The sequence below is a fragment of the Passer montanus genome, unplaced genomic scaffold (genome assembly GCF_014805655.1).
Source record: "Passer montanus isolate IOZ18808 unplaced genomic scaffold, ASM1480565v1 scaffold73, whole genome shotgun sequence".
NCBI classification, from domain to species: Eukaryota; Metazoa; Chordata; class Aves; order Passeriformes; family Passeridae; genus Passer; species Passer montanus.
This window is the reverse complement of record NW_024372481.1, coordinates 2576741-2603607: the sequence shown is the minus strand read 5'-3', so window position 1 is coordinate 2603607 and position 26867 is coordinate 2576741. Positions and strand designations below refer to the sequence as shown.

General features: G+C 42.8%; 1 protein-coding gene across 6 annotated transcripts in view; it reads left to right on the top strand.

Moving 5' to 3' along the window:
- Nucleotides 1–26867, top strand: part of DENND1A (DENN domain containing 1A) — a 152164-nt gene that overhangs the window by 25001 nt on the left and 100296 nt on the right. For all 6 annotated transcript variants that reach the window (XM_039730577.1, XM_039730579.1, XM_039730576.1 and 3 more), the window contains exons 3-5: nucleotides 4391–4434; nucleotides 19071–19120; nucleotides 21932–22051. In XM_039730577.1, the coding sequence (XP_039586511.1) occupies nucleotides 4391–4434; nucleotides 19071–19120; nucleotides 21932–22051 (214 nt within the window). The remainder of the gene's footprint in view (nucleotides 1–4390; nucleotides 4435–19070; nucleotides 19121–21931; nucleotides 22052–26867) is intronic.

Sequence of the window (26867 nt, the reverse complement as noted above, 5' to 3'; positions counted from 1 at the left end):
CCGGTTCATGCGGGGATTCCCAGCTGGCCCTCGCTGGGACAGGCTGTCCCTGCTGAGGAGCGAGGGCTGCTGGAGCTCCTGGGCTTTGGCCAGCTGAGATTGTGGCAGCAGCTGCTTTGGATGGAGCTGTGTCCTCTGGGAAGAGAGGTTCCAGTGGTGCATGGCACGTTGGTCAGTGAGCCCACGCTGGCCTCACTGAAGTCACTCGTGGATCTTAGCACATTGATACAACGTGCCATTGGTAAACAATTTAAACCTGAGTGTAAGCCTTAGGAATAAAATCGACTTTTTTCTTGGTACTAGCAGTTTAAGATTGTGACGTATGTGTATTTCTTTGCACTTGTGGCCCTACAAGAAGGGGAGATTGCAGATGGGATGGTGTATTTTAGCTTTATTTTGGAATGTTAGTGCTTGTAATCTTTCTGCTTTACACTTGCAACTCACAGTTTCCAGTGCTGTATTTCAGTGTGTATTTGTATTCATGGATGGCTGTTTTCCAGGGAAGTTTAGGCATAAACTGTGTGGATCTTGTAATCTTTGTGAGCTGAAACTAAAAATCCAGTTGTAAGGGAAGATAAACAGGAGATTCTAGGTTACCAGCAACAGAAGAGTTCAGTGTATAGCACAAGCTGAGTTCTTGGTTTGGGGTTGGGACAAGTTTAGTTTGAGAAGCATCTCCATAATTCCTGTGACTTTTTCCTCTTGGGGGTTAACCTGCCCTGTGCTTGTTCCTGGTTTGCAAGGTCCTCTCCTGCTCTCAGCTGAGCTTTCAGAGCTCTGTGAAGTTATAGGTGACTGCAGGGCTTCAGCCCAGTGCTCTGCTGTAGCTGGGCAAGAGGTTGGTTGGGATTTCAGCCTGGCTCTTCCCTTGTTCTGATGTCAGCAAATAGATTCCACTCTCCTGAACTTGAAAAACGTATTTTACATGTGTTTACTTTGCATCATTTCACTCGAAAGCCTGTTAAGTACCTGGAATAACAGCGTTCCCTGTGTTTTGAGTTTCTTACTGCCTACAACTACAATGGAGCTGCATCTAACTGTTTGCATGCACTGTGCAAAACAAATTACTGTGAATAAAAGTGTTTGAAGTTCCCAAGTTACTTTGGTTTACAGGCAGAGTTGACAGTCAGTTCTGTTCATGTGTTTGCCAAATATTTCACACGAGTGCTGAAGCAGTTTTCACTGATCCTCCTGGTGCTGATTAAAGCTGAGTCCTGGGTGCTGGCTTGGCCTCTGTCTGTTTGTTTGACTGTTTTCTTTGTTCAGAATAATTTGGATATCATGTCTGTTGTGATTTTTGGGTGACTTGTGCTTATCCCTTCAGGGGAGAGCCTGGCTGTACTGAGTAGTATAATAGCAATGTTTGGTTTAGAGATATTTATATTTCATAAAGTTAGGTATCTTGAGGACCACTGTTGTGTGTATTTATGTCAGTCCTCTTGGTGTAGTGAGGGTGGTCTGGCTTCCTGAAACTTCATGGCAGAGCATGCAGAATTGAAATATACCTCTGTTGTGTAATGTGTAGGTAAGTATAGTTGAAAACACCTTTGAAATTCACACTGGGTTAACAATGAAGAATGGATGCAGTGATGAAAGCTATAAGATGTAGGGTTTTTTCCCCTGTGACCAGTGTAGTGTTTTCCAAATAAAGATAGTGAAAGTTTAGTAAATATTCCCAGACCATTTAAAGTGGGAAGTGGTGAGCTGACCCAACCTGAAATAGAAAGGACTTGTGAAAACATGGGGATCTGTGGCTGCCAGGCATACTCAGGGTGAGTTCAGCTGCTGGGGGTGCTGGAGTCTCACCCAGCCCTGCCCAGAGCTCTGCTCTGCACCAGGGGCTGAGATGGGGCTCTCAGCCTTCATTTAAACACGCTCCAGCAGGTTTGTCTGGGCTGTCCTTCATGGCAGGGAGCTCCAGGAACACAGAAGGGCTTTCAAAATGCTAAGAAAACAGGAAAAATACATGTTTACACACACACAAAATTACTTTGTATGGCTAATCTGTTTTGTTAGATTTTTCAAGAATGAGAATATGGTTTGCCATCTATGGACAAATGTGTTTAGAGCAAACACACTTTGGATTTATGTCAAATTGAGTTCTCATTTCCCTATGAGAATGGTAAATGATAAAATGTTGTGTGTGGCAGTATGTGTATATATATTTATATTAAGTTTGAGAGCAATGGATCAATAGAAGGGGGAGAAATGTAGGTTTCATGTTCAGACACCATTGTGGATGTCTGCAGCAATACAAATTTGTTTCTTTCATTGATTTGGGTTTTCTTTTCCTTGGTGAAATTCTGATATCTTGACCTCCATTAATTAATTTTAAAATTATTTAAAAATATGCATCTAAATAGGTGTGGCATGGTTTCTTTTACCACTGATGCTGTGCTTGCTGTGCTGAAGTGTGAAGCTGTACTGTCCTGTTAGTTGCTAACTGTGTGCAGAGGGGACCCATGCCAGCACAGCTGGTCACATCTTTTTGTGTGTTTGGACACTGTGCTCACTTACCTGTGTCTAGGATGAAGAATTTTCAAAGTAAAGCTTTAAAAGGAGATCCCTTGCTCTCTGTTTCTGATTTGCTGTGCTAATGTAGACGGGTTTGCTGATACCTGCCTGTACAGTTTGATATATTGTATATGTATCACAGTGAGATGTCCAGACCAGGTCTGATTGTCTGGAAAATGTAAACCTGGAAAGTTTATAAAGGCCCAGGCTGTTGGATTTCTCATGTGTACAGAATACATCTTGAGAAGGAGTTTGCACCTGCTGGCAGAAGAGCCACCATGGCCCAGCTCCTCACTCGGGGAACGCTGCTCTGGGGACTCTGGGCTGGACCTGTGGGACTGCAGGGGAGGGGCTGGGGCTGTGTCTGCAGCACCAGACCCAGCCTGGCACCGTGTCTGCAGCACCAGACCCAGCCTGGCACCTGGCCTGGCACCTGTGGGACTGCAGGGGAGGTGCTGGGGCTGTGTCTGCAGCACCAGACCCAGCCTGGCACCGTGTCTGCAGCACCAGACCCAGCCTGGCACCTGGCCTGGCACCTGTGGGACTGCAGGGGAGGGGCTGGGGCTGTGTCTGCAGCACCAGACCCAGCCTGGCACCGTGTCTGCAGCACCAGACCCAGCCTGGCACCTGGCCTGGCACCTGTGGGACTGCAGGGGAGGTGCTGGGGCTGTGTCTGCAGCACCAGACCCAGCCTGGCACCGTGTCTGCAGCACCAGACCCAGCCTGGCACCTGGCCTGGCACCTGTGGGACTGCAGGGGAGGTGCTGGGGCTGTGTCTGCAGCACCAGACCCAGCCTGGCACCTGGCCTGGCACCTGTGGGACTGCAGGGGAGGTGCCCGTGCCACCCTCGCTCCTGAGCCAGGCGTGGCCCAGCCTGGGGCTGTGTCTGCAGCACCAGACCCAGCCTGGCACCCAAGGGCAATGCTGCCACGATACTGTTCGTTTGTTCTTGCATTGAACTTGATTCTGAGCTCTTGCCTGATTGTTATATGGTTTGGTGTTTGTAATTAAAAAATTATCTTTGTAGAATGGAATGTGGCCTTCTCCGATGTATTCCTTTGAAAAATGGATGGCTTTGAAGAGATCTGTTTTAAATAGGTTGTCGTATAAATAATTTCAATCATGGTATTCTGTTGTTTTATGAACATCTCTAATTAAATTTAAGATAACTTCTCAGGGAATACTACCTTATTATTTATTCTGACAGCCAAAGGAGTAAGGACATTGCATCAGTCTTGAATGCTTGCTACTCTGAAGTGTTTCACACTTGTTTTCCTGATGAGACAGGTTCCAGAACTGTGTTAATTGCCTCTTTCCAATTCTGGATACATATTTTTGGGTTTTTAGGGAGCATATCTTAACATAAGTACAAAGTAATTTTGAGGGATTTGTAAACTGGTGTCAATGAAAATTGTCTATGGAGATAAATCAGCACAGTGCTTGGAGGTGGCAAAACTGGCTGTCTGATTTTAACCAAAATCATTGGGTAACCATTCCTGGTGATAAGCCCAGATGGCAAATTGCAGCCAGAAAGATGCAGCCCAAGCACCAGCCTGAAGTTCAGTCTAGCACCACGGCTTCTCTTCAAAAGTAATTTATATATATATGTGTGTGTGTGTGTGTGTATGTACACACAGACATTTTTGGTTTCATGTGTTTTGTGTGTGTTTTATGTGCAGTTTTTTTCTGTCTGGAGGAGGGTAAAGGGAGAGCCTTGAAAAGTCCTTCCCTGCTCTTATCAGCACAGCAGCCTCAGCTGCCCTCCTTGGATCCCCTGCCAGGGTTGCTATCATCTTCTGATCAAATATTAATGTGTGATTCTCTGCTTGCTCACTAATCCAAAGCCAATTAATATTATCTGTCAATTATTTACAGATCCTGAGGTGCGGAGGCAATTCCCAGAGGGCTACAGTGACCAGGTTTGGAATGCGTAATTAATTTTTTACATGACAAAATTTATTTCAGGGTTGTTCAACATATTATTGCTGCTCTTTTTACTGAAAGAGATAAATGCATTCTTAGAAAGAAAAAGAAGCTGTAATTAGAAGCAGAAGGATAAAAACATTTTTACACATAAAGCAGAAAACGGAAGAATTTGGATCTCATAAGATTGGTTTACAATCTCATTTTTACCAGCGAACATGAGAGCAAGAAGGAAAATTGATTAATAAATTTCACTTTTTGCCTTTAGGTGCCAGAGCCGCAGTTCATTTGGCAGAGCTCTCTGCATTGTCTGAGGTTTATAGCTGTGTTTAACTGGGCACCTGGCACTACAGCACATTTTTTAAATTCTTGCCTGATCATGCAGTCTCTAGTCTGCTTCAAAAAGATGGTATAAAAGCCCAAATGTGTGGGTAGAACACACAGGGATTTATCATTTGGTTTAAACACAGATTGAATTAGGAATTTTTCACAGGCTCTAGCTGACTGTGGAATTAACACCTCCAAATTGCCTCGTCCTTGCCTGTGCCATCGGGAGTGGCCTGGGCTGGAGCCTGGGCTGTTCTGGGGTGTCAGGGGGGCACAGGGGGGGCACTGGGTGTCCAGTGCCAGGCTCAGCCCTGGCCTGGTGCTGCCGTGGGTGAGCTCCTGCACCTCCACTCCTGGCAAGTGCTGAAGCTATGGCATGGTGGAGCTGTTTAACAGAACAATAAATTTGGTCTCAATGAGTCTCTGAAATTGGGTGATATCAGGTTAGGGTCAGCATAGCTATATTAGCTCAGATCCTTTCCCTCTAATTATGTTTTCACACAATGTGAAATTTTGTGGCATTTAGACTAAAGCATTTAACAAATTGTTAGCTGTGACGGCTCTCCACAGCCAAGACAAATGGTTTCATATTTGGCTGTAATCACTGCGTGCAGTGGGACCTTGACCAGGCCTTCTGGGTGGTTTTGTAGTCATAGTATTTTTTTCAAAGCACCTATTGAACTACCTGACTGCTTTTCTCTGTAGTTCATTGTTAGGACTTGCTGTACACATGGAGTAGCATGGAACTAAACCTTTTGGAGAACTGCATCCTTATTGCCACTGTAGGTCTGTAAGTTGTTAATAAACAGCTCTCTGAGTTTGGGTTTCTGTGAGGACTAGCTGCTTTTCAGCAGTGCTGTGTCTCAGGTTAATCACGAGTGAAAGGAGGGCCCTTCAGAGCTGGGACAGTCAATTGTGTCCAGGATCAAGGTGTTACAGGAGAGCCTTGTAATACAATTGACTTCAGAAAATTCCTAACAATCCCCTTTCTTCTGCTGGAAATGGTTAGACTTGTATTATATTGCTGTGAATATGCAAGACTGAATGAAACTCAGAGGAGCCAGAGGCTCATAAAAATTCGTAAGATGTTCACCCAGTTCTAGTCAGAATTTCCAATGGCTGATGTCAGACCCCCTGAAAACACAGAGCTGTGTTTGTGTGGTTTTGGGCTGGGGTTTTACTTTGTCAGATATTTTGCACATGCGAACTTACAGGGAAAGCAAAAGAAACGAGGCTGAACTTCTCAGATTTGAGTAGATTTCAAAGACATTTTTCCTGTTGATGAATGGACAGAATATTCTCTGATCCTGGTAGCTCGATGTTCTTCAAGAGGAGAACATGTCCAGAGCTGACAGATTTAGATTTGAAAAATCACTTGAACATTCAAGTAAGCCAGAGAGGAAGAGCTACATCCACGTTTGTCCTTATGTTGCAAATCAGTCAAGTTAGGTTTATTTCTTAAAATTTCTGGTTTATTATTCTTTGGAAGAAAAAAAAATGTGGAAGTGCCATGTCACTGCAGATGAAAATCCATGGTAAAAACCCCTTGATTTTTCAGTGTGTATTCTGTATGCAAAGGAGAGAGATGATCTGCATGTTAGCGCAGGCAAAAATTGTTTCTAGCAATCAAACATTTATGATTTAATCCAGAAGGAATATTTGAGTTAAATCAACACAAGGTAAAGCACTTATTAGTAAGAAAAAAAAAAGGAAAAACACCTCAAGTTTTTTTTTATTCATCTAAACTCTCAGTGCTTGTTTTTACATACACTGTATTTCCCATGTACCAGCACATCTGATCAGAGACCCTCGCTGCTGCTAGATGTTTTATTCTGTGTGTTCTTTGTACCTTACAGTAAAAGAATCTGTCACAAATTATTGTGCCTCACTGCTTTAGAAACTGAGAAAAAAGGGAGGTTAGATTGACATCTGTGACTGAATAATGATGACCAGCCTTTTGGCTCCCCTTGAGCCACAAAGCCAGCATTGCCTTTAGAGAGGAAAAAGGAGTAAGAAGAAAGGGGAGGGATAAAAGAGAGTTACAAATCTGTGGTCCCGGAGATGTATTACTGTTGGGCCAGTTGTCTGCGTGGTATGATAATCCATTTTGATCTTCTGTCTTAATTGTCTGCTAAAGACAAATGGGCAGTAAAAGTTCATCAGTTTCATCTTTTGCTTCTCATTTAGAGACAGAATAAATGATCCATGGCTACAGAAGAAACCTTTCTTTCTGACACGGAAGTAATGCAGACCCAACACGTTTTATTAAAATATTTCTCCCTCATTATTTCAGTCCTCTCAGCTCTGATAGATCTCACTGTTTCATGAAGAATGTAATCTGAAATGTAAATAAGGGGTTTGATACAAAGTCAGGAAGTAATGAGCAGGCCAGCCACATTGCAGGAATTTTGATTGTAATTACTGACAAAGTGAATTCTGCGTGTCCTGATTTTTTTCCCTCAAGTTGTCTTTGACATGTTCAGACCACAATGACATCTACGGTTTAAATCTGTTAAATAACTGTATAAGGGAATATTTTATAGAAAATGTCATAGACAAGGTAGCTGAGGAGCCTTACCAAGGGGAGAAAATGCTAATGATTGCTCCAGGCCTCTTGAAATGGGTAAAATGAGGCTTTTTTGAGTGGCAGGAGGGACACTGGAGTAGTCTTGAGATACATTTTAAAATATGAGACCGTTTTAACTTGTTGGGCTGTTTTATAATAGTTTTTAAGAACAAAATGTATATGTATGTGTTTGTGGTTTTACCTAGCATGAAATCAGTAACTGTTGGTATTATAAGCAGCAGTTTCCCAGTGCTGGATTTTCAGCATGACCTCAGAATTTAAACCAGATGAGAACTCCTAGTTTTTCTTTACAAAATGCAGTCACTGTAGATAGAATACAAGAAAAATCCTTCTGTATCACTGTATTTTCTGCCTTGGGTTCCTAATAAAAAGTTAGTAATGAAGTCAATGTTGTTTAGGTGGAATCCTGTGCTGTTGGGGTATTGTAAACACCATCCATGGCAGGGCACCACATGAATTTTGGCTGTCCGCTGTTTTGAAGATTAATCCCAAGATTAACAACTCTCCTGGGTTAATTTAAAGACAAGGAAGTTTGCAGTAAAGATAAAAACTTCTGTCAGAGACAATACAGCAAATAGTTGTTGTATAAATATATAGAAATAGGAAGTAGTAAAATAATCAGTGGCAGATGCAGGAGGAATTAGACAACCATGGAAAATGCAGTCCATTTTAAAACACTTTTTTATTTCCAGTAATGCATCATTTGGCTCCTGACTGTTTTAATCTTTATAGCTCATCTGAAAAGGAAAGGAAAAGTGCTGTTGTGATGGTTGCTGTTTGTGAGCTGCTCTCAGTGGTATGATGGCTTGTCTGTAATTTGATGAACTATTGTATGTTCAGTTAATTACTCCAGGAATGACTGAGGTATGCGTGCTTGCAAGCTGGTACTTATGCAGATTGCTACTTCCATTCTGCTGGTAATTTTTCTTTCCACTGGCATTGAAACAGAGTTTATAACGAAACCAACAATCTTTATACATTTATAGATAAACTATAAAACTTTTATGGCAGTCTTTATATAGAAACTAATGGTCTTTCTTGTACAAAGTCTATGAGCATTGTGCAAACATTGCACACAGGGAAAAATAAAAAGCTCTTTCTTTGTGTCATCGAGAGTTGTGTGATTGGAGAGTCGTTACACAGTGCTGGCCACTAATGGAGCATAAACCCCCTGTCTTGGAAAGTCTGTGTGCACTAAGGGACTGAGCTGCTTGAACAGGGGTGATTATAATCCAATTGGATATTTCTGAATTGCACATAATCTGAGGATAAACATTTTACCTTACAGGTTGCATACACAGTATGATAAAACCTGTCTTGAGAGTAATTTAAAAAAAGAGCTGTTCTTTCAGGAGCAGATGAAGTTGGGTGGGAAAGGCTGAGCAGTTAGTAATTTAGAAAATGTAGAAAAGTGGTCCTGGTGGTTTTTGTCTTTAAGCTTGTGGTTGAAGCAGCTGCTCCACATGATCCTGTCTGGGAAAGAGCTGAGGTGGAAATGTTTGGTTTTCTGTTTGTGCATCGTTGATAGCATTAATTGAATGTCTTTTCACTTACGATATCTGTGTCTCAGAAGTCATGGTGCAGGGTAGGAGTGGTAAAAGTGCAGAAAGCAAATAGTAATTAACTGGCAGTTAATGTTTTGAAGGAGCTCAGGAGGTGCTTGATTTTGGCCTGAGAGTACCTGAGGTCGTGTTGGACTCTGGAGTCTGTCTGTGAAAACCACACCAAGAGCCAGTGTCCAGATGTCAGGAGACTTCTGAATAGAAACAGAGGAATAATTGGGTTCAACTGTGAGGAAGTATGTCCAAGCCATTTTCTAAACCATCTCAGTTCTGTTTTGTGAAAAATTTTAATAGATATTGGAAGTTTGCTAAACACCATTTGGTTTTACCACAGATGATTCAGTGAGTGCAAGTATTAGTGGCTACAATCGTATGGCCTTTGTTATACAAGAGGTCAGACTAGATGATCATGATGGTCCCTTCTGGTCTTAAAAATCTGTGAATATATGAATAATTTAAAACCTGTCCTGCAAAGCCTTATTCGTTGAGGTGGTGATATTAAAATCCTGTGGGACTGCTTGTGTGAGTAAAGGTTGTGGGATCAGGCCTAGTGTGAGTAATCATTATCACTTTGGTTTAAATTTATTGATAAAGGTATAAAATATTCACTGCAGGTAAAGCTGCCTTCTTTAAAATGGGAGATGCTTCAGCAGTATTATTCTGCTTGGGTTTGGTGAGGCAGTCAGTAGCAGAATAGTTTTGGAAGTTGTCTTGTATCAGGCTCCTGAACCATTCACTTTTATACTGGTGCTACGGATCGATTCATAAACCATTTCAAAATGACTGTTTAGAGACTTGTAATATGTAGAAAGCATCTTTGTTTTGTTGAAGAAGAATATGAAATAACATTGCTGGTCCTGCCAGTGGGGGGTTGGCATGTTCAGGTACAGGCAGCTCCCCTCCTGCTTGTGAAGCTCTTCCTTGCTCTGACTGGGGTGTTTCAGGGACAGGAAGAGGGGAGTGCTGGCCCTTGCAAAGGAGGGTTTGGTGGTGATGGTAGATGACACTCATTGTATTCACACACCCCATCCTTCACGTGTGTCTGGACACCAATGGAACTGGTGGCATGTTCCAGGGACAAGCTGGACACGACCCTTGTTAAACCAGGGAAGTCCAGAGTTCTTCGCCTTGCACTTGAAAAACTTCTCATTCTGAGTTTGGTCATCTTTGGTCATATCAGCTCTCCTTTTTTCAATTAAAAACCACTTTCCAGGGCTAATGAATGTTTTTATAGCTCTCAGGTTTTGACCACAATTCTCCCTAACATATTCTTGTATTTGAAAATCTGAAAGTTGTAGAAATGCTGATAAATTCAAAAAGCTTTATCCTCTTATAACCTTCAGTTGTCTGAAGTGATCACTGACTCCATCTCATCTCTGCAAAATATGTTAGAGAAGTTCTTCTTGCCCTGTGGGCAGGAGTGTCCTCATCATACTCATCATTTGAATCTTTGTTCTTTAGGGAATTCTCAGGCTGGTGTGATGGGAGCAGGAGCCTGAGAAGCAGGGCCTTGGGAAGTTTCAAAGTTGGTCAGCTGTTGCCCCCTTTGGGATGGTTGTTCAGCTTTGTTACACTTCCTCCCTGGACAGGCAGATACTGCCTGGGTGAGGGGGGTGTCCAACAGCTCCAAACACGTTCCTCAGCAGAGGGGAGCATCTTGAGCACTTGGACACCTGTGAGAAGGCAAATCCAGGGCTTGTGCCAGCTGCTGGTACCTGACGGTGCTGTGACAGCTGCATCCTCACAGTCAGATTTCATTTTCCGGTAACAACTCTCAAAGTGTTGTTCTGTTTTCTTCCAGGTCCACTGGCACTGGTGGGACTGGTTTCCTCATGCCTGTCAGGAATTAGCTGTTTGCTCAGTTGTTGGTTTGGATTCCCAGGCTGTAGCTTGTTTCTGCTGAGGCTGTCACTGGTGGGGAATTATGGTATGGAATGACAAAGGGAATTCAGGATTCTCTTTGCTAACCAGTGCAGGAAGAAATTGAAGTCTAATCTCACAGTTTTTCATGCTTTGAAATTCCATAAAAGGCCTTTTCAGTGAAGTTACTTAGTTTTGCAGTGGGAGATGGTAGAATTTCTCTAATGTGGAAGTGGCAGAAATGTGATTCCAGAGACCTCTTGTACACAGAGGCAGGGGCTGGTGAATCCTTATCTTGTCCTCTTAGACACAAAATTCTGCTCTTGGCTTTAAAGTGTTCCAACATTACAAGTTTCTGCACATCCTTTTTCTTGAACAAGAGATGGGAGTTGATATTAAATGATATTTACTATTTGTTGAACTAAGTTTTTTGTTTGTTTTTTCTCTCTTCTTTTTTTTTCTTCCCTTTTTTTTGTTTGCTGGTTGTTCGTTGATAACATCCTAGGGCTTAATTTTTCTTTTAATTCAGTTTCCCATCTGTTGTGCCTGGATGTGGCAGAAGTGTATATGAACATTTGCACCCAGCTAGAAGAGATTACAATCTTTAAAAAAGTCAGAACTGTTTGTGGTTTTTTTCCTACCTTATGAAAAATGAATATCCTGTTGGGACTGAACTACAGTGCAGATTATAAAGGTGTAATGTAGTTACATGGGCGGGTTTTGATTTTAGGTTTTAATTTCAGTTTGGAGCTCTGGCCATTCTCTTTGAACATATTATATTTGTGAGAATGAATCCCTGTGGCTTGCATTATCTGACTATAGCAAAGATCAAACCTGGTTGTGTATATGAGTGAAAATGTGACTGGAGCAGTGCTGCCACAATAGTCTCCTGTGATGGTAAAGTTTGTATTTGATGAACAGAGCTCTTTTTCGGGTGCTGTAGCAGACAGTGCTTCCAAGAATTTCCTTGCCTTGTGTTTTGGAGAGGCTGCACAGTGCATGGGGCAGTGGTGATTAGCAAAGCCTGATCCTGCCCAGTTATGTAAACAGAGCATTTCTTTCACACACATCTTGTTAACTCTCTGCTGCAGACCTTTATTGGTGCTTCTTCAATAATTTGTTTAAACTATGCAGTACAGATTCCTTATTTTAGCACTAAGACTTACAAAGGCTTCTTTTAGCAGCCTTTAATTTCGTACTTATGTGTGTGACATAGCCTGTGGCTGTGATCTCTGCTGTGAATCTGCAGTTGTTTTGGGATGAAAGCAGAAGGCAGCTGGAAACTCAGTAGCTACATCTAGCTGTCTACCTAGAGAAGGCCTTGATTTCAAGTTTATCTAAACAAGCTCGACTAATCCCAACTATCTGGGGGGATCCACTGTCAAAACAAGCAGCATGGCCCTAAGGCAAACACAACCATACAGAAATGAAGGCTGGGACTTCCAATACTCCAATGACTGCATACTGGAGGCTTTTTTCCTGAAAAGAGAGTAAGAGAGGTACAATTTGCATAATGCCTTTTCATCAGGAACTTTTGGAAAGCTGACAGAGGTCCAGCTTATAGCGCTGTAGCCACAATACAGAGTCTATAGGAGAATCCTTGAATGACCTGACCATATTGAAAGAAAAAATGAAAGCATCGAAGTATAGCCAAGTGAGTGTGGAAAAGAGGGCTGCTGCATTGTCTAACATCTGCTCTACTTCTCGTTAGTTTTGTTCTTTGGTATTCTATGTGGACTTTGGAGAAACCTAAGACAGCCTAACATGAATCCTATAATCTTCCTTCTGAATATTTATGTAGTGTGCCAGCCTCTAAGCTGTCCTTTGCATCTTCCTACTTCCCCCTCATTTTCATGCTCTCAAATGAGGCCAACATTTCAAAAGCTAAATAAATGTTTGTGAATGTTTATAAAAGATTTGCATAAATTTGTCCTTGTTTGACAAAGATCACTTTTTTCTTATGCCAGTTCTGAAATATTTTAAAGGTTTCAGTGCTTGTCTTGACAACAAAGTCCTGCCTCAGAGAACAATGATTGCTGATTAAGTGGGTATGTGCTTGGAGCTGAATAGAGCGATGGAGACCAAGGCTGAAAAGGCCACTCATCTTAAGCCAGAATTATAATATTTAACAAATGCTAACCCAAGGATAGATTTAAAGCTTTGGTTTTGGTGCAGTGTACCTGTGCAACTGACTTAGGGGCTGAGCAGGATGTGATTATCTTTTCACAGCTAATAGTTCTCACCTCAAATCTGCAAGTGAAAATGCTCCTCGGTTTTAGTAATTAAATGTTTAAAATACATTTAATTGAATCGGTGTTCCAGCTCTCTGCTATTGACACTTCTTACCTTTACCAATTGATCACTGTTTATGCACATAATTGGACCTGATTTTTTTTTATGCCTGTTAGTATAATTTTTCAATTATTTGTGATTTAAGACTGGAACAATTATTCAACAGTTCAACAGTAGCTGTAGATTTTTTTTTTTTAAACTAAAGTCTATTTCTCTTAGAATGAAACTAAATCTCTGCTTCTACTGAAGCGGTTTTAAAGACATTTGTTGAGGAGATCTCTTTGAAAAACTGCTTAAATATTTAGTTCAGCTTTACTTTCCGATTTTTTTTTTCTACTGGAGAAAAGTAATAGTCGTTCCTGTTCTTTTGTTCTGTGAGTGGAGAGGTTGAAGTTGTCATTAAGGCAAAAACTAGAGCTACTTCTGTGCCACAGTTTTATCACATCTGCTGGGCCGTGTCCCAGGAGGAGCTGAGCAGAGCCGGAATTGAGCACGGGCCCATTATCTGCTGGGTTTGGTGCTGCGAGGGGAGCGAGAGCTCGGGGAGCTCGCAGCCTCTCCTCTAATGTCCAAATCACATCTGAGGGGCTGCTGGCAGGAGAGCTTTGGCCTTGGGCTGGGAATGCTAAGAAACAGAGTCACAATTAGCTTTAAAAAATTCAGGGATTTTGAGCTTTATCTTGAAATATGTTTTTAGTAATGCAAGGAGAAAAGTTGCCCATCTGTGCACATATTTTGTACGTTTAAAATATTTAAATGCTAGCAGGCCTCAATATGCCTAGGAAATGTTATTTATCTCCTGCTCTTCCTGGTTCCAGGATTGTGGATGTACGTGTTGGGGGTTTTTTGTTTGTTTGTTTGTTTGTTTAAAACAGCCTTTTCCTGAGAACAGTCAGTTACCTTCAATGAAATGATGTTATTTTGTCTGGCCCTGTTCCTCTGCTGACCCTCAGACAGGGACAGGCGACTCTGGGAGAAAAACCCTCCCCTAATTCAAGCTTTAGAATTGCCCCGAAAAAGCTGGTGCATTTCTGGAACACAGAACAAATGCTATGAAGTTGTATTCGAATACCAGTAGGATTAGAAAAACAGAGATAAAACTAAATTCAGGCAATTTAAAGTCATTCTATTAAGCAAATTATGTCCAGATTTTTTTGGGCATTCTTTTAAAGAGCTGATGAAAATAATTTCTTAAAATATTTACTACATTACAAAATTCAATAATGCTCAGTAAGGATATAAGGAATAAAAAGATTTTATTGCAAAATCAATGCAGTATGAAATGTGACATAAATATTTTAAACAAGCAATGATTTTTTAAAAAGAATCTGTGTTGTACCAGTTTTCTCAAAACTAGAAAAACCTTTAGAACTTAGAGAAATTTTGGGTTTAATGTTATTGTTTGCTTTTTTGAATTCTTAAACCTGTTATTCCCTTGCAGTGGATCATTTAATTAATTGTTAGCTTAAAATTATCCAAATAATTGAACTAAATATAACAGCAGTCTACAATTCTGTGGGTATAGGAGACATTAATGGACAACCCGTGTTTAATTGGATAATGTTTTTCTTCAGTTAATCTCTTAGCACTTTTGATGCACTATTAACATTTCTGTAGTGTTTAAATTTGGTGCTGCTTCTGAGGAGCAGTGAAGCCCCCAGTGGCTGCTCCCTGGTGCTGGTCCCTGTGCTCACACAGCCTGAGCCCTTCAGGCTGGGTGCATTTCCCTTCTGGGCCTCCTTGTCCAGTTTCTCTCCATCCTTCCTCAGTCTGTTGATGTTCTTGGCAGTCTCTTGGTGTCCCCCCATGGCAGAGGGAGCGTTTCCTGCTGGTTTGCTGGGGTCAGGTGGCCTTTCAGGCTGGGCAAGGTGACAGTTCCCATCCTCTCTGTGTGGTGTTTTGTTTGCAGCAGCCTCAGCTGTGCTTTGCCCCAGGTGTAAGGGCAAGGAAGTGAAGCAGCAATCCCCCTTTTTCGTAGTGGAGTCATCTCTTCTCCATGGGAAACTCCTCACTGGCCGTGTTCTCTTGTAACGTGTGCTTGTGGGGCTTTGGGGTCCTTCCTTTCCACCTCCCCGCATCCACAGCTGAGGCTCCAGTCTCTCCTCTGGGTGGTCTTTCCAGTTTCATCTTTCCCAGCCTGTAGGTTTGTGTGGTGTGTTGTTCCCTGCTCTGACTCCCATTCCTATGGAAGTATCACTCCTTAATCAGTCAGCATTTTCCACAGATCTCCTGCTATTCTAATTTCTTTTTTGTCCCTCTTCTCCCTACACTTCTTGTTCCCTTTTGCATCTCTGGTGTCTCGTGCATCTTTCTAGGAGCAGATACTTTGCAGCAGCCCCTTCTCTAGCCCAGTCATTTGCACTTCATTTATCAGTGCAGGTTTATTTAATTGCAGCTGCACGTGGGATATTTGTTAGTGATGTTCATTTGAGCAGAAGTGAAGCAACCCACTGTATTTAAGAAAATCTGAAGTTGTTCTGTTGATTTGGAAGTGGGAGCATACGGTGAAGGGTTTAAAAATAAAAAAGACTTCAGCTACAGCTTGCATATTAAATTCACAAGTGAATGTGCACATTTTTTCAGCATTGTTGAGCTTTCTTTACTGTTTGGTTGCAACAGAGCGATGCTTTGGGACACGAGCCCGGTGTGTATTGTATTTCCAGCCTGGCTTCCCAAGTCTGTCCTGCCTGCGTAGGAAAGCCTTGCAGAGCCAGCCTCACCTTCAGAGGTGGCTGTGACACAGAAGGGCTGAGCACGGTGTTCCTGCCTCATTTATTTTGAAAACTTTGCTACTGAAACCAAACTTAATCAATGAGCTCTGTGTTGTCTCCGATAAGTTATGTACTGGCTTTATTGATTGGGAAGGATTTTAGAAAGCCCATGTGGGGTTTATAATGTCAGCAGTGTTTTGATTATGAAAAGAGCTGGAACCTTGGGACGGGGAGCCAGGTGGTGCCGGGGCTGCAGCCCCCGGTGCCGCGGCTGCGCCGCATCCCCCGGGACGCGGTTCATGCCCTGCACTTCAGCTCTGGTGGCTGCCTGCTGGAGATGCACTTCTTGCTCATTAAAATGTTAAAAATCAAACTGCATGTAAAAAGATTTGTGAAAATATAAACTTGGGGATTGATCCAGAAAACCGGCGCGTGGTGCCCTGGAGACCCCGGCGGCAGCTCCCGGGTGTTCTGCGCTGATCAGCCGCCTGTCCTGGACTGCTGGGGGGCTCTGCTCTTCTTTAGGGGCTCCTGCTTCACAGGCATTTCTGCAGGTTTTTCTTTAGGAAAATAGCCATAAGGGAGTAAAACGAGAAAACAGACTATTGATACTTCCTCTGTGCTTCATGTTGGGTTAAAAAAAATAAAAATATAAGATGAACAGACTATTGATACTTCCTCTGTGCTTCATGTTGGGTTAAAAAAAAATATATATATATAAGATATAGACATGGAGCAATTGTAGGTTTTGTTTTGTCTGAAATCATAAAGAAATGAAGGATTTTCTAGGTCCTAAGTAACAATCTATAGAGGTTGGGTAGAATGTTGCATATACATGTTGTAGGTATTGCTTATCTTTCAAACTGAGGAGTATTTAAAGAATTTTTTAAAAAGCAGCATTATGTTTAGAGTAACGAGCTTGCAACTTGAGCAAAAATGGGATAGTTCTTCAGTAACTGTTTTCTTACATGCAAAAGATCAGCAGTTTTCCTAATTAAAAACTAATTCTACATATGGTATTTGTTTTGTTAGTTACCATTGAAAAATAAGTCTGCAGTTAACCTGTGCTAGTCTCAGTTTTTTTGGTTGTGAACTGAGGCAGATAAGAGTTAGTGTATAGTGAATAGCAAATTATATTGAATGACATTGCAAAAGCCAGATAATAATATCACTGTAAAATCCTTCTCTAAAAGAGAAGGCAGTTTGGAGCAGTACAGGGCCAGTATATGGCCTGTTTACGTGAACATTTCCTTTGCTGCATTTAGGAAGCTGTAAATATCAAGGAATAAGTGCAGAGGAAGTTCTGAGTAATGCACTTCTCCAGTGACACAATGCTGATGAGATGCTGAATGGTTTATTATGTGAATGGTTTTACTTGCAGTTACAGGAATTATTCAAGTCATCAACATAATAGAGAGAATATCTTCTGCCATTTTGAGGTGATTAATGGCTTTGTCTTCTAACACTATTTTATTTTAGAATGTTGTGTATCTATGTGATTTTGTTTCTAAAAATCAATGTGTATTGATAAGGCCAGCAAAGATGCAGGCACTTTGTTCTCCTGATATAATAATTTCACAATTTTAGAATTCTTTTGTGGGTTTTGTTTGTTTGCTGGCATTTTGCACTGTGAGAGTTCAGTTGTGGCAAAGGACCACTGTGCAGTAGTTAAAAATTTGTCCAGATGCAGTTTTTGTGCCTGAGCAATTGGAGTTGTTCAGCTTGTGAAGTCAGTGAGATTCTGCCCCAGCGGGAACCCAATCATATTAATGAGACCTTTACTATCAAGGCATTATTTTGTATCAAAATAGGGATTTCTGCAGAGTTTACTCTGCAATCTACATAGCTCCTTTCCAAGTTTCCTGCTGCAATTCAAAGGAGGAGACGTCTTTGCTCTACATGGCATTCTTCAATAGATCCTTTCTTGTTCTTTAAAAACAGGAGGTTGTTAAATAATCTATCAATAAACTGTCAAGAAGTCAAAGTTTCCATATCTGTTTTTGCCTGAAATCCTCAGAACTTGCCACATTTTAGTTGTCAAGAAACCACCAAAGAAGAGTGTGAGCAGTTGAGCCTGAAAGCACGGCTCAGGATGGGCTGTGCTTGTTTGAATTATGCAGGAGGAACATGTTCCTGCAAGGGAGTCAATATGTTTTGTGCTTCACTGGAGAGGTTATTAGATTGATGGAGTTTATTTGGGAATGATGGCATTTGCTTAGAAATAAATGAAGCAAGAAGCATCTATTTAGTTATTGATGATAATTTATTGCTATTGGTCAGAAAAGTGTTGATTTGATCAGAGGGTTTGTTGTTTGTTCAGGGCTCTGAAAGCAGAAATGGAATTTACACTTCAGGACCTGAAATATTGAAGTGTGAAGGAGAATGAGCAATGAATTGGCTGTAGGAAAGATCTCTAAACTGAGAGAACTTTATGGTGTCTTGTGGGTTACAGAACTCAAATTTTGAAGATCTAATGGTTAGCTTTGTCTATGAACACAACTATTTTGGGACTAACATATTTCTGGTTTTGCCTCTTTAGCAACTGTATTTGTTTAATGTCGTAAAGTTGAAAATTATTAATTTATCTGCTGATCATGTTTTCACTTTTCATATTCATCCTTTTCTTTGCTCTCATGCTTAAACGCTTTTCTGTTTGTGGTGCTGCTTTGCAACTTCTAGAAAATGGTTTGTAGGTTAAACAATCCATATCAATTTTAATACACATTATTTTAATCAGTCTTTTAACGCCGAGATTTCCTTTCTAATAGCAGTAGGCAACATTAAACATTCCTGCTATGAGACCTATTGGCTTCATCTTTTGTTATTTATCTTGCTGATGTTGGGAAGCATTCTGTAATCCCCAGACCTCTGTTCCTAGGTAACAGTCAAAAGCTGTGCCAGCAGAAGTGGTCCTGCCAGGCCAGGCCCATGTGGTTTGGTGTTATTCACTGCGATCCATATGGTCAGGGTAGGGGCTGTCCCCAGAGAGGTGTTAACACTCAACAACCCAACCTCCTCCTCCTCTTCCGAGGATTGCTGGATGGCTCCTGCTGCCTGCCCATGTGTGAATCTTGATTAATTTTTCATTTTTAATGAAGTTTGATCATGTTTATTATTTCACATGATTGACTGCCTGGTACTACTTCCATGTAATTGATAAAGCCCATATTTCTTCATCTGTCTTTTATTTCTTCAGGGCAAACTTGTGAAATTGTGTGATGTGGTTAATATTAGATTTATTGGTCCCCATAGATGTATAAATTATCTTTTTTTTTCTCTCCCTCTCTCTACAGGAAGTTCTACAGACTCTGACCAAGTTTTGTTTCCCCTTCTATGTGGACAGGTATTGTTAGCTTTTCAAGCTTTACAAGAAAATAAGCTTGTCAATAAAACCCCTGTAGAAAATAAAAGCCATACCATTCATAGTGTTCTGTCTGTGTGACTGGGACTTAAAGCACCTGAGTGCAAATTATAGTCTCAGAATCACTTTTTCCCGGGGTTTTTATGGGCACCATGAAACAAAAAGAAATTTTAAAAGTTGGAGTTGTTCGGTGGGAGTACTCCGAGGGCATTTTTTTCACTTCTGCACAATGCTTGGATGGAAAATGCTTGGGTAGGAATTATCACATATACATATTAATACCAAAGCTTTGTCTGCTTGTGCATTTTATTTCTTAATTGCGAAAATTGGGGTGGAACAATTAATGAAATGCTTTACATTTGAAGGCCTCTTGATGTTGCTGGGATGCTGCTGTTTTACTTGACAGCTACTTAAGGTGACTTCTGATTTTGGGGAGAAATTGTAAAGTGAATGTGAGATGTGAAAATATTTACTTCCTGTAATTTAGGAAACTTTAGAACTTTTTTAGTTTTGCATTTACTGTGAGTTGTTCTTGATGGTTTCATGAAATGAACAACAATTGAAATTTTGAAAGACTGCACCAGTGCTCACCTCATCTCTGAGCATCACTTAATTGGTCAGAATGACTCGTCTTCATCAGCTGAGACACAGAATGGTTTGGGTTGAGGGAACTGACCTTTACTGTGATTAAACTGCTGCAAGACTTTTTCTCATTTTAGAATTTGGAATCCCTGTTTTACTGCTCATCCTTTTCATTTCCTGAGGGGTGGAAGCAGGCAAATACTCATACATTTTTCTCATGTATTTGTTTCTGCTAGAAATAGTTATGCTTTCTGTGTGTAGATTTATTGTACCTAGGGGTTTTGTTTGTTTTGTTGTTTTTGGTTTTCCTCAGCAATATAACATTTTGAAAGATAGAACACTGAAAACCCATATGGGGTGCAAATGAGAACATAATGAAAAGTGATTCCCATTTCTGGATCCACTTGTTTGTCTGAATATCACAGACTGTCACTGAAAGACTGCAAGCCAGCCAGTTTGAACGAAAAGGAGACATTGTCACCCAGAACACACTTAATAATTTCAGAGGGAGAGTGGACTTCCCACCCTGCAGGAGGCAGAGCACCCCCAGGCTGAGGCTGTGGCAACTGAAGGAGGTGCCTGTGCTCCTTCTCTTGTGGCTGTAAAAACAGGCACTGGTGGCACTGGAGCTCCTGGCTCTCAGGGGCACAGACACTCCATTCTTTTTACATTGATTCTGTTCTTGTGTTGTGGCCACTGGTCAGAACCCAGGGACACTTGGCCATTCCTTCAGGCAATGGCCCAGGAGTTTTCTGCTCTTGGGGTGGTGGAATGAGGCAGAGGCCCTTCTGCAGCTGCAGCAGTGCAGAGCTGCTCCTTGGTCCTGCTCCCTGCCAGGGTTGTGTTGGTCAGGTGGAGGTGCTGGGGGATTTTATGGAAATCATTCCCTCCCCTTCCCTCCAGCCATAACTTCTGGCTGCCCCCTTAGAGAGGAGATTGATGCTGCTTCCATCCTGGGAGACTCTAAATAGACCTGCCTGTTTGAAAGCAGAGCTGTGAGTCTGAAGGGCTGATACTAAAATCTTAGGAAGAGCACTTTTTGTGTGGGGAAGTTTATCCTTCCCTGTGAAAAACTGGCACTGAATGGAGCAGGACCTGTCAGCAAGGTTTGGCTTTCCAGGTCACATGAATGCAGGACTCTCTGGGTTTGCTCTGGAGGAACTCCCAGCTTGTCTGAGTTGTTTAATAAACAAGCTTCTCCCTGCTGCTAATGAAACGTGGTTTTTCCCCTGTTCCATAATTTTAATTGTCAGTTCTAATGCTATTTCTCACACACGCTCTGCTCTCAACCTTGTTAAAATTAAGCATATAATCCCCTTTTAAAACACCCTACTAAAATCACCATAGTAACATTACATCCAAGCTTTACAGATAAAACACACCACCAGTGAGGGATTTTTGGGTATCCCCAGCAGCTCCGTGTGGTTTATGGAAGTAGTTGCTCTGCTGACATTTAGATTTCAGGAGGTTGATAGTACTCATACTGGCTAATTCTCAGACTATTGGAATGCTTTAAATATCTGTCTTTTTGTTCATCTTCATCACAGCATGCTTTCCCTTCCCTGTTTGGAATCCACTGAAGGGTTCTTCTTTCTAAGCTGGACAGTGACATCTTTCCCATTTGGATCCAGCTTTTAGTTCTGCAAGTCTGTTTTTCCTTTGTTTCCTCTAGGCACTGAGTGTGTACTCTCCCACAAAAACTGGATTTTTGTATGTGGCATCTTAGAAGAGAATATTTTAAGGCCTGTGACTGTTAAATGGCTTTGAATTTACCAGGGTATTTGTTGCAGTTAGTAGGAGTGACTTGTAAAGCTACATGTCAGTGCAAGTCAGATTTCTCAGTTCTCAGAAAATCTAAAAAAACCCTAGAACATGACCTGAAATAAGTCTTAATTTCCTATAATTAGAAGTATTTGGGTTATATGAGAGAACATGGGGTTGGTTGCTGGTTGATAATCAGAACCATTTTCTTTTAAAGATAAACTCATTATTAGTATCCTCCCACACTTGAAAAATGGGAAAAATAAACCACAAACCCCCCACTCCTCCCTCATCAAGCATATTTAAGCTTCTGGAGGGTGCATACTTTTTTGTTGATTTCTCAAAAAAACTCTGCTGAAAGAGGAAATGTTATAGGTTCAATGACTTGGATGTGATACTTGACACAGAGTTAGCTCAGCAGTAATTTTTCTCTCCTGCTTTCTGTTCCAGCCATGCCATTAACCAAGTTGGGCAGAACTTCACCTTTGTGCTCACAGACATTGACAGCAAGCAGAGGTTTGGCTTCTGTCGCTTATCTTCGGGGGCCAAGAGCTGCTTCTGTATCTTGAGGTAGGTCTGTGGTTTGGCTTCTGGCTGACTGCAGGAGCAGTGCTTGGCTTTGCAGTTACACTGCAATCACCATTCCCAGCTGCTCAGAATGATTTCCCTATCTGGTCCTCAAAGTCACTGTTCTTCTGCACAAGTGGTGCAAAATCCCTTGCACTTGGAGTTCCTCTGTAGATAACTGTATTTGTTTGTAGTCAACGTTCTGGAGTTAACAACGTGGAAAAAAAGTCTCTTTGTGGTAATTTGATATGACATAGCATGATGGCAGCTGTTATCTTTAGCTGTCACAACTGATCTTGTTAAGACATTTTGTGGACGTTTGTACATGCAAGTTTTATTAACAAAACATCTGTTGGTAACTGAGAGGATGTCACTGATGCTCTCCACAGCCCCAGAGTGTGTATGTGTGAGCCTTCCTCTGTCCTGTTGAGGGTTTTGTGAAGCTTGGCATAATGAAGACTGTCAGTGGAAGGTGGAACTATGCATTTCACAGAAAATGGGCCAAGAGGCTCTATCAGAGCAGTTTCTGATAGCCTCCCCCAGCCATGTTGGAATACAGTCCAGAAATTATGCCAGTAAAATCAATTTTGGTGTCTACCAATATTTTAGTTCCATTAAGAACTTCCATGGATTTAAGATTTTCATGTGGCAAATGGTCTGTCTTGTTTTAAACACATTTAACAATTGCCTGTCTTCTACTTTCTGCTTTTTGTGTGTTCATGAGGAATTGAAGTTGAGGAGCGGTAGCCCAGGTAAAGCCAGCACAGAGGTGACAGGACAGCCAGGGAGGTGACAGCACAGCTGGGGCTGCAGCCTCCCAGATGAGGGCACTGCTCTGTGAGCAGCTGGCACATCTGTCAGGGCCATCCCTGGCTGGCTTTGCACAGGACACAACAGGGTGAGGACAGAGGAACTTCTCTTTGTCCCATGTGGGGACCCATGTGGGACCCTGGCTGTGTCTGGATGTGCCCCTCTGGAGCATTCCAGGGGGGACATGGCAAAATACAAGGTCACCTCTCCTTGCAGGGGGCTGCACACAGCAATGCCATGGAATGGGAGCTTAATATATGGAGAAATTGTGAGATCTACCCAAATTCCTAATGAATTGAGTGGGAGGCGGAGTGACAGGTGTTTGCTCAGTATCTTCTTCCATCCTGTCTGTGCTGTAGCAGACACTTCAGCTATTATTAGCTCTGGCAGTCCAGCAGCAGGGACTGGATCCTGCAGGCAGGAAGGTGTTTCCCAGCTCTTCCCACAGAGCTGCTCCCCTGAGCAGTTGGGTGCTGGTTCCCTCAGTCTCATGTGGGCTGTGGCTGCTTACAGAGGGTAACTTTGCCTGATCAATGTCAAATTAAAGGAGAAACACGATTTTAAAATGAAAATCTGAATGAGGAATAGTCTGGGTCCCTTCTTGATCCCTCCTGGATAAGAGTTCTTTGCTGTCAGCTCCCTTATGTTGAGTGAGTGCCAAGAAGAAATGGAGGAGTTCTGTTGTAGTTAAATGCCTTCTGCTTCAACTCATAACCAAAAAAAACCAACCACAGTGGATGAATTGGGACTCTTCACTTCCTTCCTGTTGCTTCTGTGCACTGATGAGAAGAAGAAAGCTCATCATTAATGCAAGTTCATGCAAGTTTCAGAGGATAATAAAGAGTGTAAATCAGCAATACATGAAATCACTTCCTCTATTCCCAGGACTGCAGCTCCCATTGTTGATGTGAATCTTCTCAGTGTCCTTTATGTACTAAAGGATGGTGCATGGTAAATGGGTGGGGGAAAACATGCTGAAAAATGCGAGAATGATTAGTAAAAGCAAATGGGGATGAAAAGAACGTTTGTTTAATTGTTTTTAAATTACAGATTGGATGGCAGCAAGCCTCAAGTATTCCTTGCTATGCTCAGCAGCAGTATAAGAACTAAGTGATGGTGTTTATTACTAGAGATGATATTCATAGGCTTAGCAGGGATTTTGTGGGTCTGGCCATGGTAAAATGGTTTGGAGGTGGAAAATCATCACATGTTTAGATTAGTTATTGAAGAGAAACAGCAGGGAAAAAAAATTCTTTTCACTCAGAGAGTGCTTGAAAAAATTTCTGCGATGTTCTGGAAGCAAAGTACTCTAGGGCCAGAAGTCAGGGTCTGGACTTGAGCTTTGAAGTGACCCAGAGGCTTTTCCCTGTGGATGCAGAGCACAGCGAGGCGCCTCTGGGAGTTCAGCAGCAGTGGGGTTATCCTGTGGCCAGCACAGAGGCAATTCCATTTGGCAGGGAACTGTTGGGCTGTTTTAACGAGCACTGCTTAGAAACCTGCTTTTGAGGTAGTTCCCACGGCGTTTTTCCTGCTGTAGTAGCTCACACAGATTGATGAACTCTCTGATAACTCCGAAACCTGCTTTTCCGGGTGTTCTGTGGTGTTTTCAATGTCGAAATTCAGTGTCGAGCCTGCCTCCCTTCTCCGGGTCCCTCCTCCCCGCCCCGGGCTCGGCTGGAGCCGCGGGGCCCGCCCGGGCTGACCCGAGCGGCTGCGCTGCGGCGGCGGCGCCAGCAGAGGGAGCGCGGGAGCGCGGGGACGGCCCGGAGGGAGGGGTGAGGGACAGGGACCGGTGAGGGACAGGGCCCGGTGAGGGACAGGGCCCGGTGAGGGACAGGGCCCGGTGAGGGACAGGGCCCGGGGGTGAGGGACAGGGACCGGTGAGGGACAGGGGCCGGTGAGGGACAGGGCCCAGTGAGGGACAGGGCCCAGTGAGGGACAGGGCCCGGGGGTGAGGGACAGGGGCCGGGGGTGAGGGACAGGGACTGGGGGTGAGGGACAGGGCCCGGGGGTGAGGGACAGAACCTGCTCTGTCCCCTGAGGGGACAGGACTGAGGGTGAGCCCAGGTGAGGGGCAGAGCCCACAGGGTTTGGGGTGAGCCCAGGTGAGGGGCAGACTCTGCCCCAGAGGGTTTGGGAGGACTCACCTGAGCCCAGGTGAGTTCTCATGGCACACACCCACATCTCCCAGAGAAATTCGAATTCCAGACTGCCTTTTTCAATGAAACATGGTACAAAACTTAAAATGGCTTTTGAATTATTTTCTTTACAATTGAGTAAGAGCTGATGTCCAGTCATCAAATTCAGTGTTCTGATTTGGGAATTTCACACCCAAATGTCTTTTCTTTCTAAGACTTCACTTAAGGATTTCAAGATTTCAGCTGCAATAGGATAAATCCTAATGGCTATACATTAAGAGGTTGAATTTTTATTGTTTCTCTCTAATTTCACATCAGATTTCACATGGGCTTTTGAGAGAGAACACTGTAGATAGTTCTGGATTAAGTGAAACGCTCTGGTCTTTTATTTAAAAAGAAAACAAAAGAAAACCCAAGTTTGTGTAATTTTGCTTTGGTTCACAAACTTTCTGGGCAAAGTTACAGGTTTGCAAAGGTCCCATGTTTGCAACTGTGATTTCAGTTCTCCTGAATTTGAAGTTTTTCTTGGGTTATTCAGGTTTTGTACGCAAACTAAAATCATTCTTTTGAAGTGAAATGCAGAAACATTTGTGTGGAAATCCCTCTCGGCCAAAATAGCTGAGCTCTGCACCACTCCTTTTCTAAGATAAAAAGAAATGAATCCATAATAGTTTGTGACAGATGGCAGAAAATGTAACTAACTGAATGTGATTCTGTATGGAGTTATTTGAGGTTTTTGGTGTGATTTGTTGTGAGTTCCTCTCCTCCCCCCCTTTCCTTCCCTTTGATTGCAGTCTTTGTCCATTTATTCTTAGGACAGAATAAGATTTCTGAGCAGGGGCCTCTCTTGTGGTGCAAAGTGAGAATTGTTTTTAATTGAGCAGAAACATGTGGAAGGATCAGGAATATCTCAAGGGATTACAGAAAAATTCCAAATTTGTACTACTTACAGCTTGTGTTTAGAGCGGGGTCTGCTGGGAATAAATGTTAGTTAGTGTGACCTGTGACCTTAAAAACTGTTGACATGGATTTCAGCCAGAAACTGGCCACAGAACTCCTTTGTTAGGCTCATTCATAGCTCCTTGAAAACTCCAGTCAGTGAAAGTTCCTCTCCTCAATCTAAGGAAAGCAGAGCCCTTTTTTTTCCTTTTTTTTTTCTTTCTTTTTTTTTCTTTTCTTTTTTTTTTTTTTCTTTCTTCCCATGCTTTGGAAACAGTGGCCGCCCCTTAACCAGCAAGACTCCTTTAATAGGGCTGTAGGGCCGGGCCCTGATTGGAACTGACAGCTTCCTGGCCCGGGCGTGCCAACTGGCAGGGCCCTGGGCCATGGGACAGACAGACAGACAGACAGACAGCGCCGGGGGCTGCACTGCCCTGCTCTGCCCTGCCCAGAGCCCCGGGCAGGCCCACGGCCCCGGGACCTGCTGGGGACAATCCAGCCCCAGGACCTGCTGGGGACAATCCAGCCCCAGGACCTGCTGGGAGAGGGACCAGCCTCAGGGATCTGCTGGGGACAATCCATCCCCAGAGCCCTGCTGGGGACAGTGCAGCCCCAGAGCCCCAGGGACCTGCTGGGGACAATCCAACCCCACAGCCCTGCTGGGGACAGTGCAGCCCCAGAGCCCTGCTGGGGACAGTGCAGCCCCGCAGTCCTACTGGGCCCTAACTGGGGAGAGGCTCAGCCCACAGTCCTGCTGGGGAGGGAAAAACCCCACAGCTCTGCCAGTGCCTGCTCTGGGGGAGGAGATGGAGTGCTTGTGATGGGGCTTGTTTTATAGTAATTGTCCTGTTGTTTTCTAGAATTTTCCCTTTTCATTGATTTGGCCGAAATCAATGTTTTGCTTCCATATCTATATGATTCTTTGAAGCCTT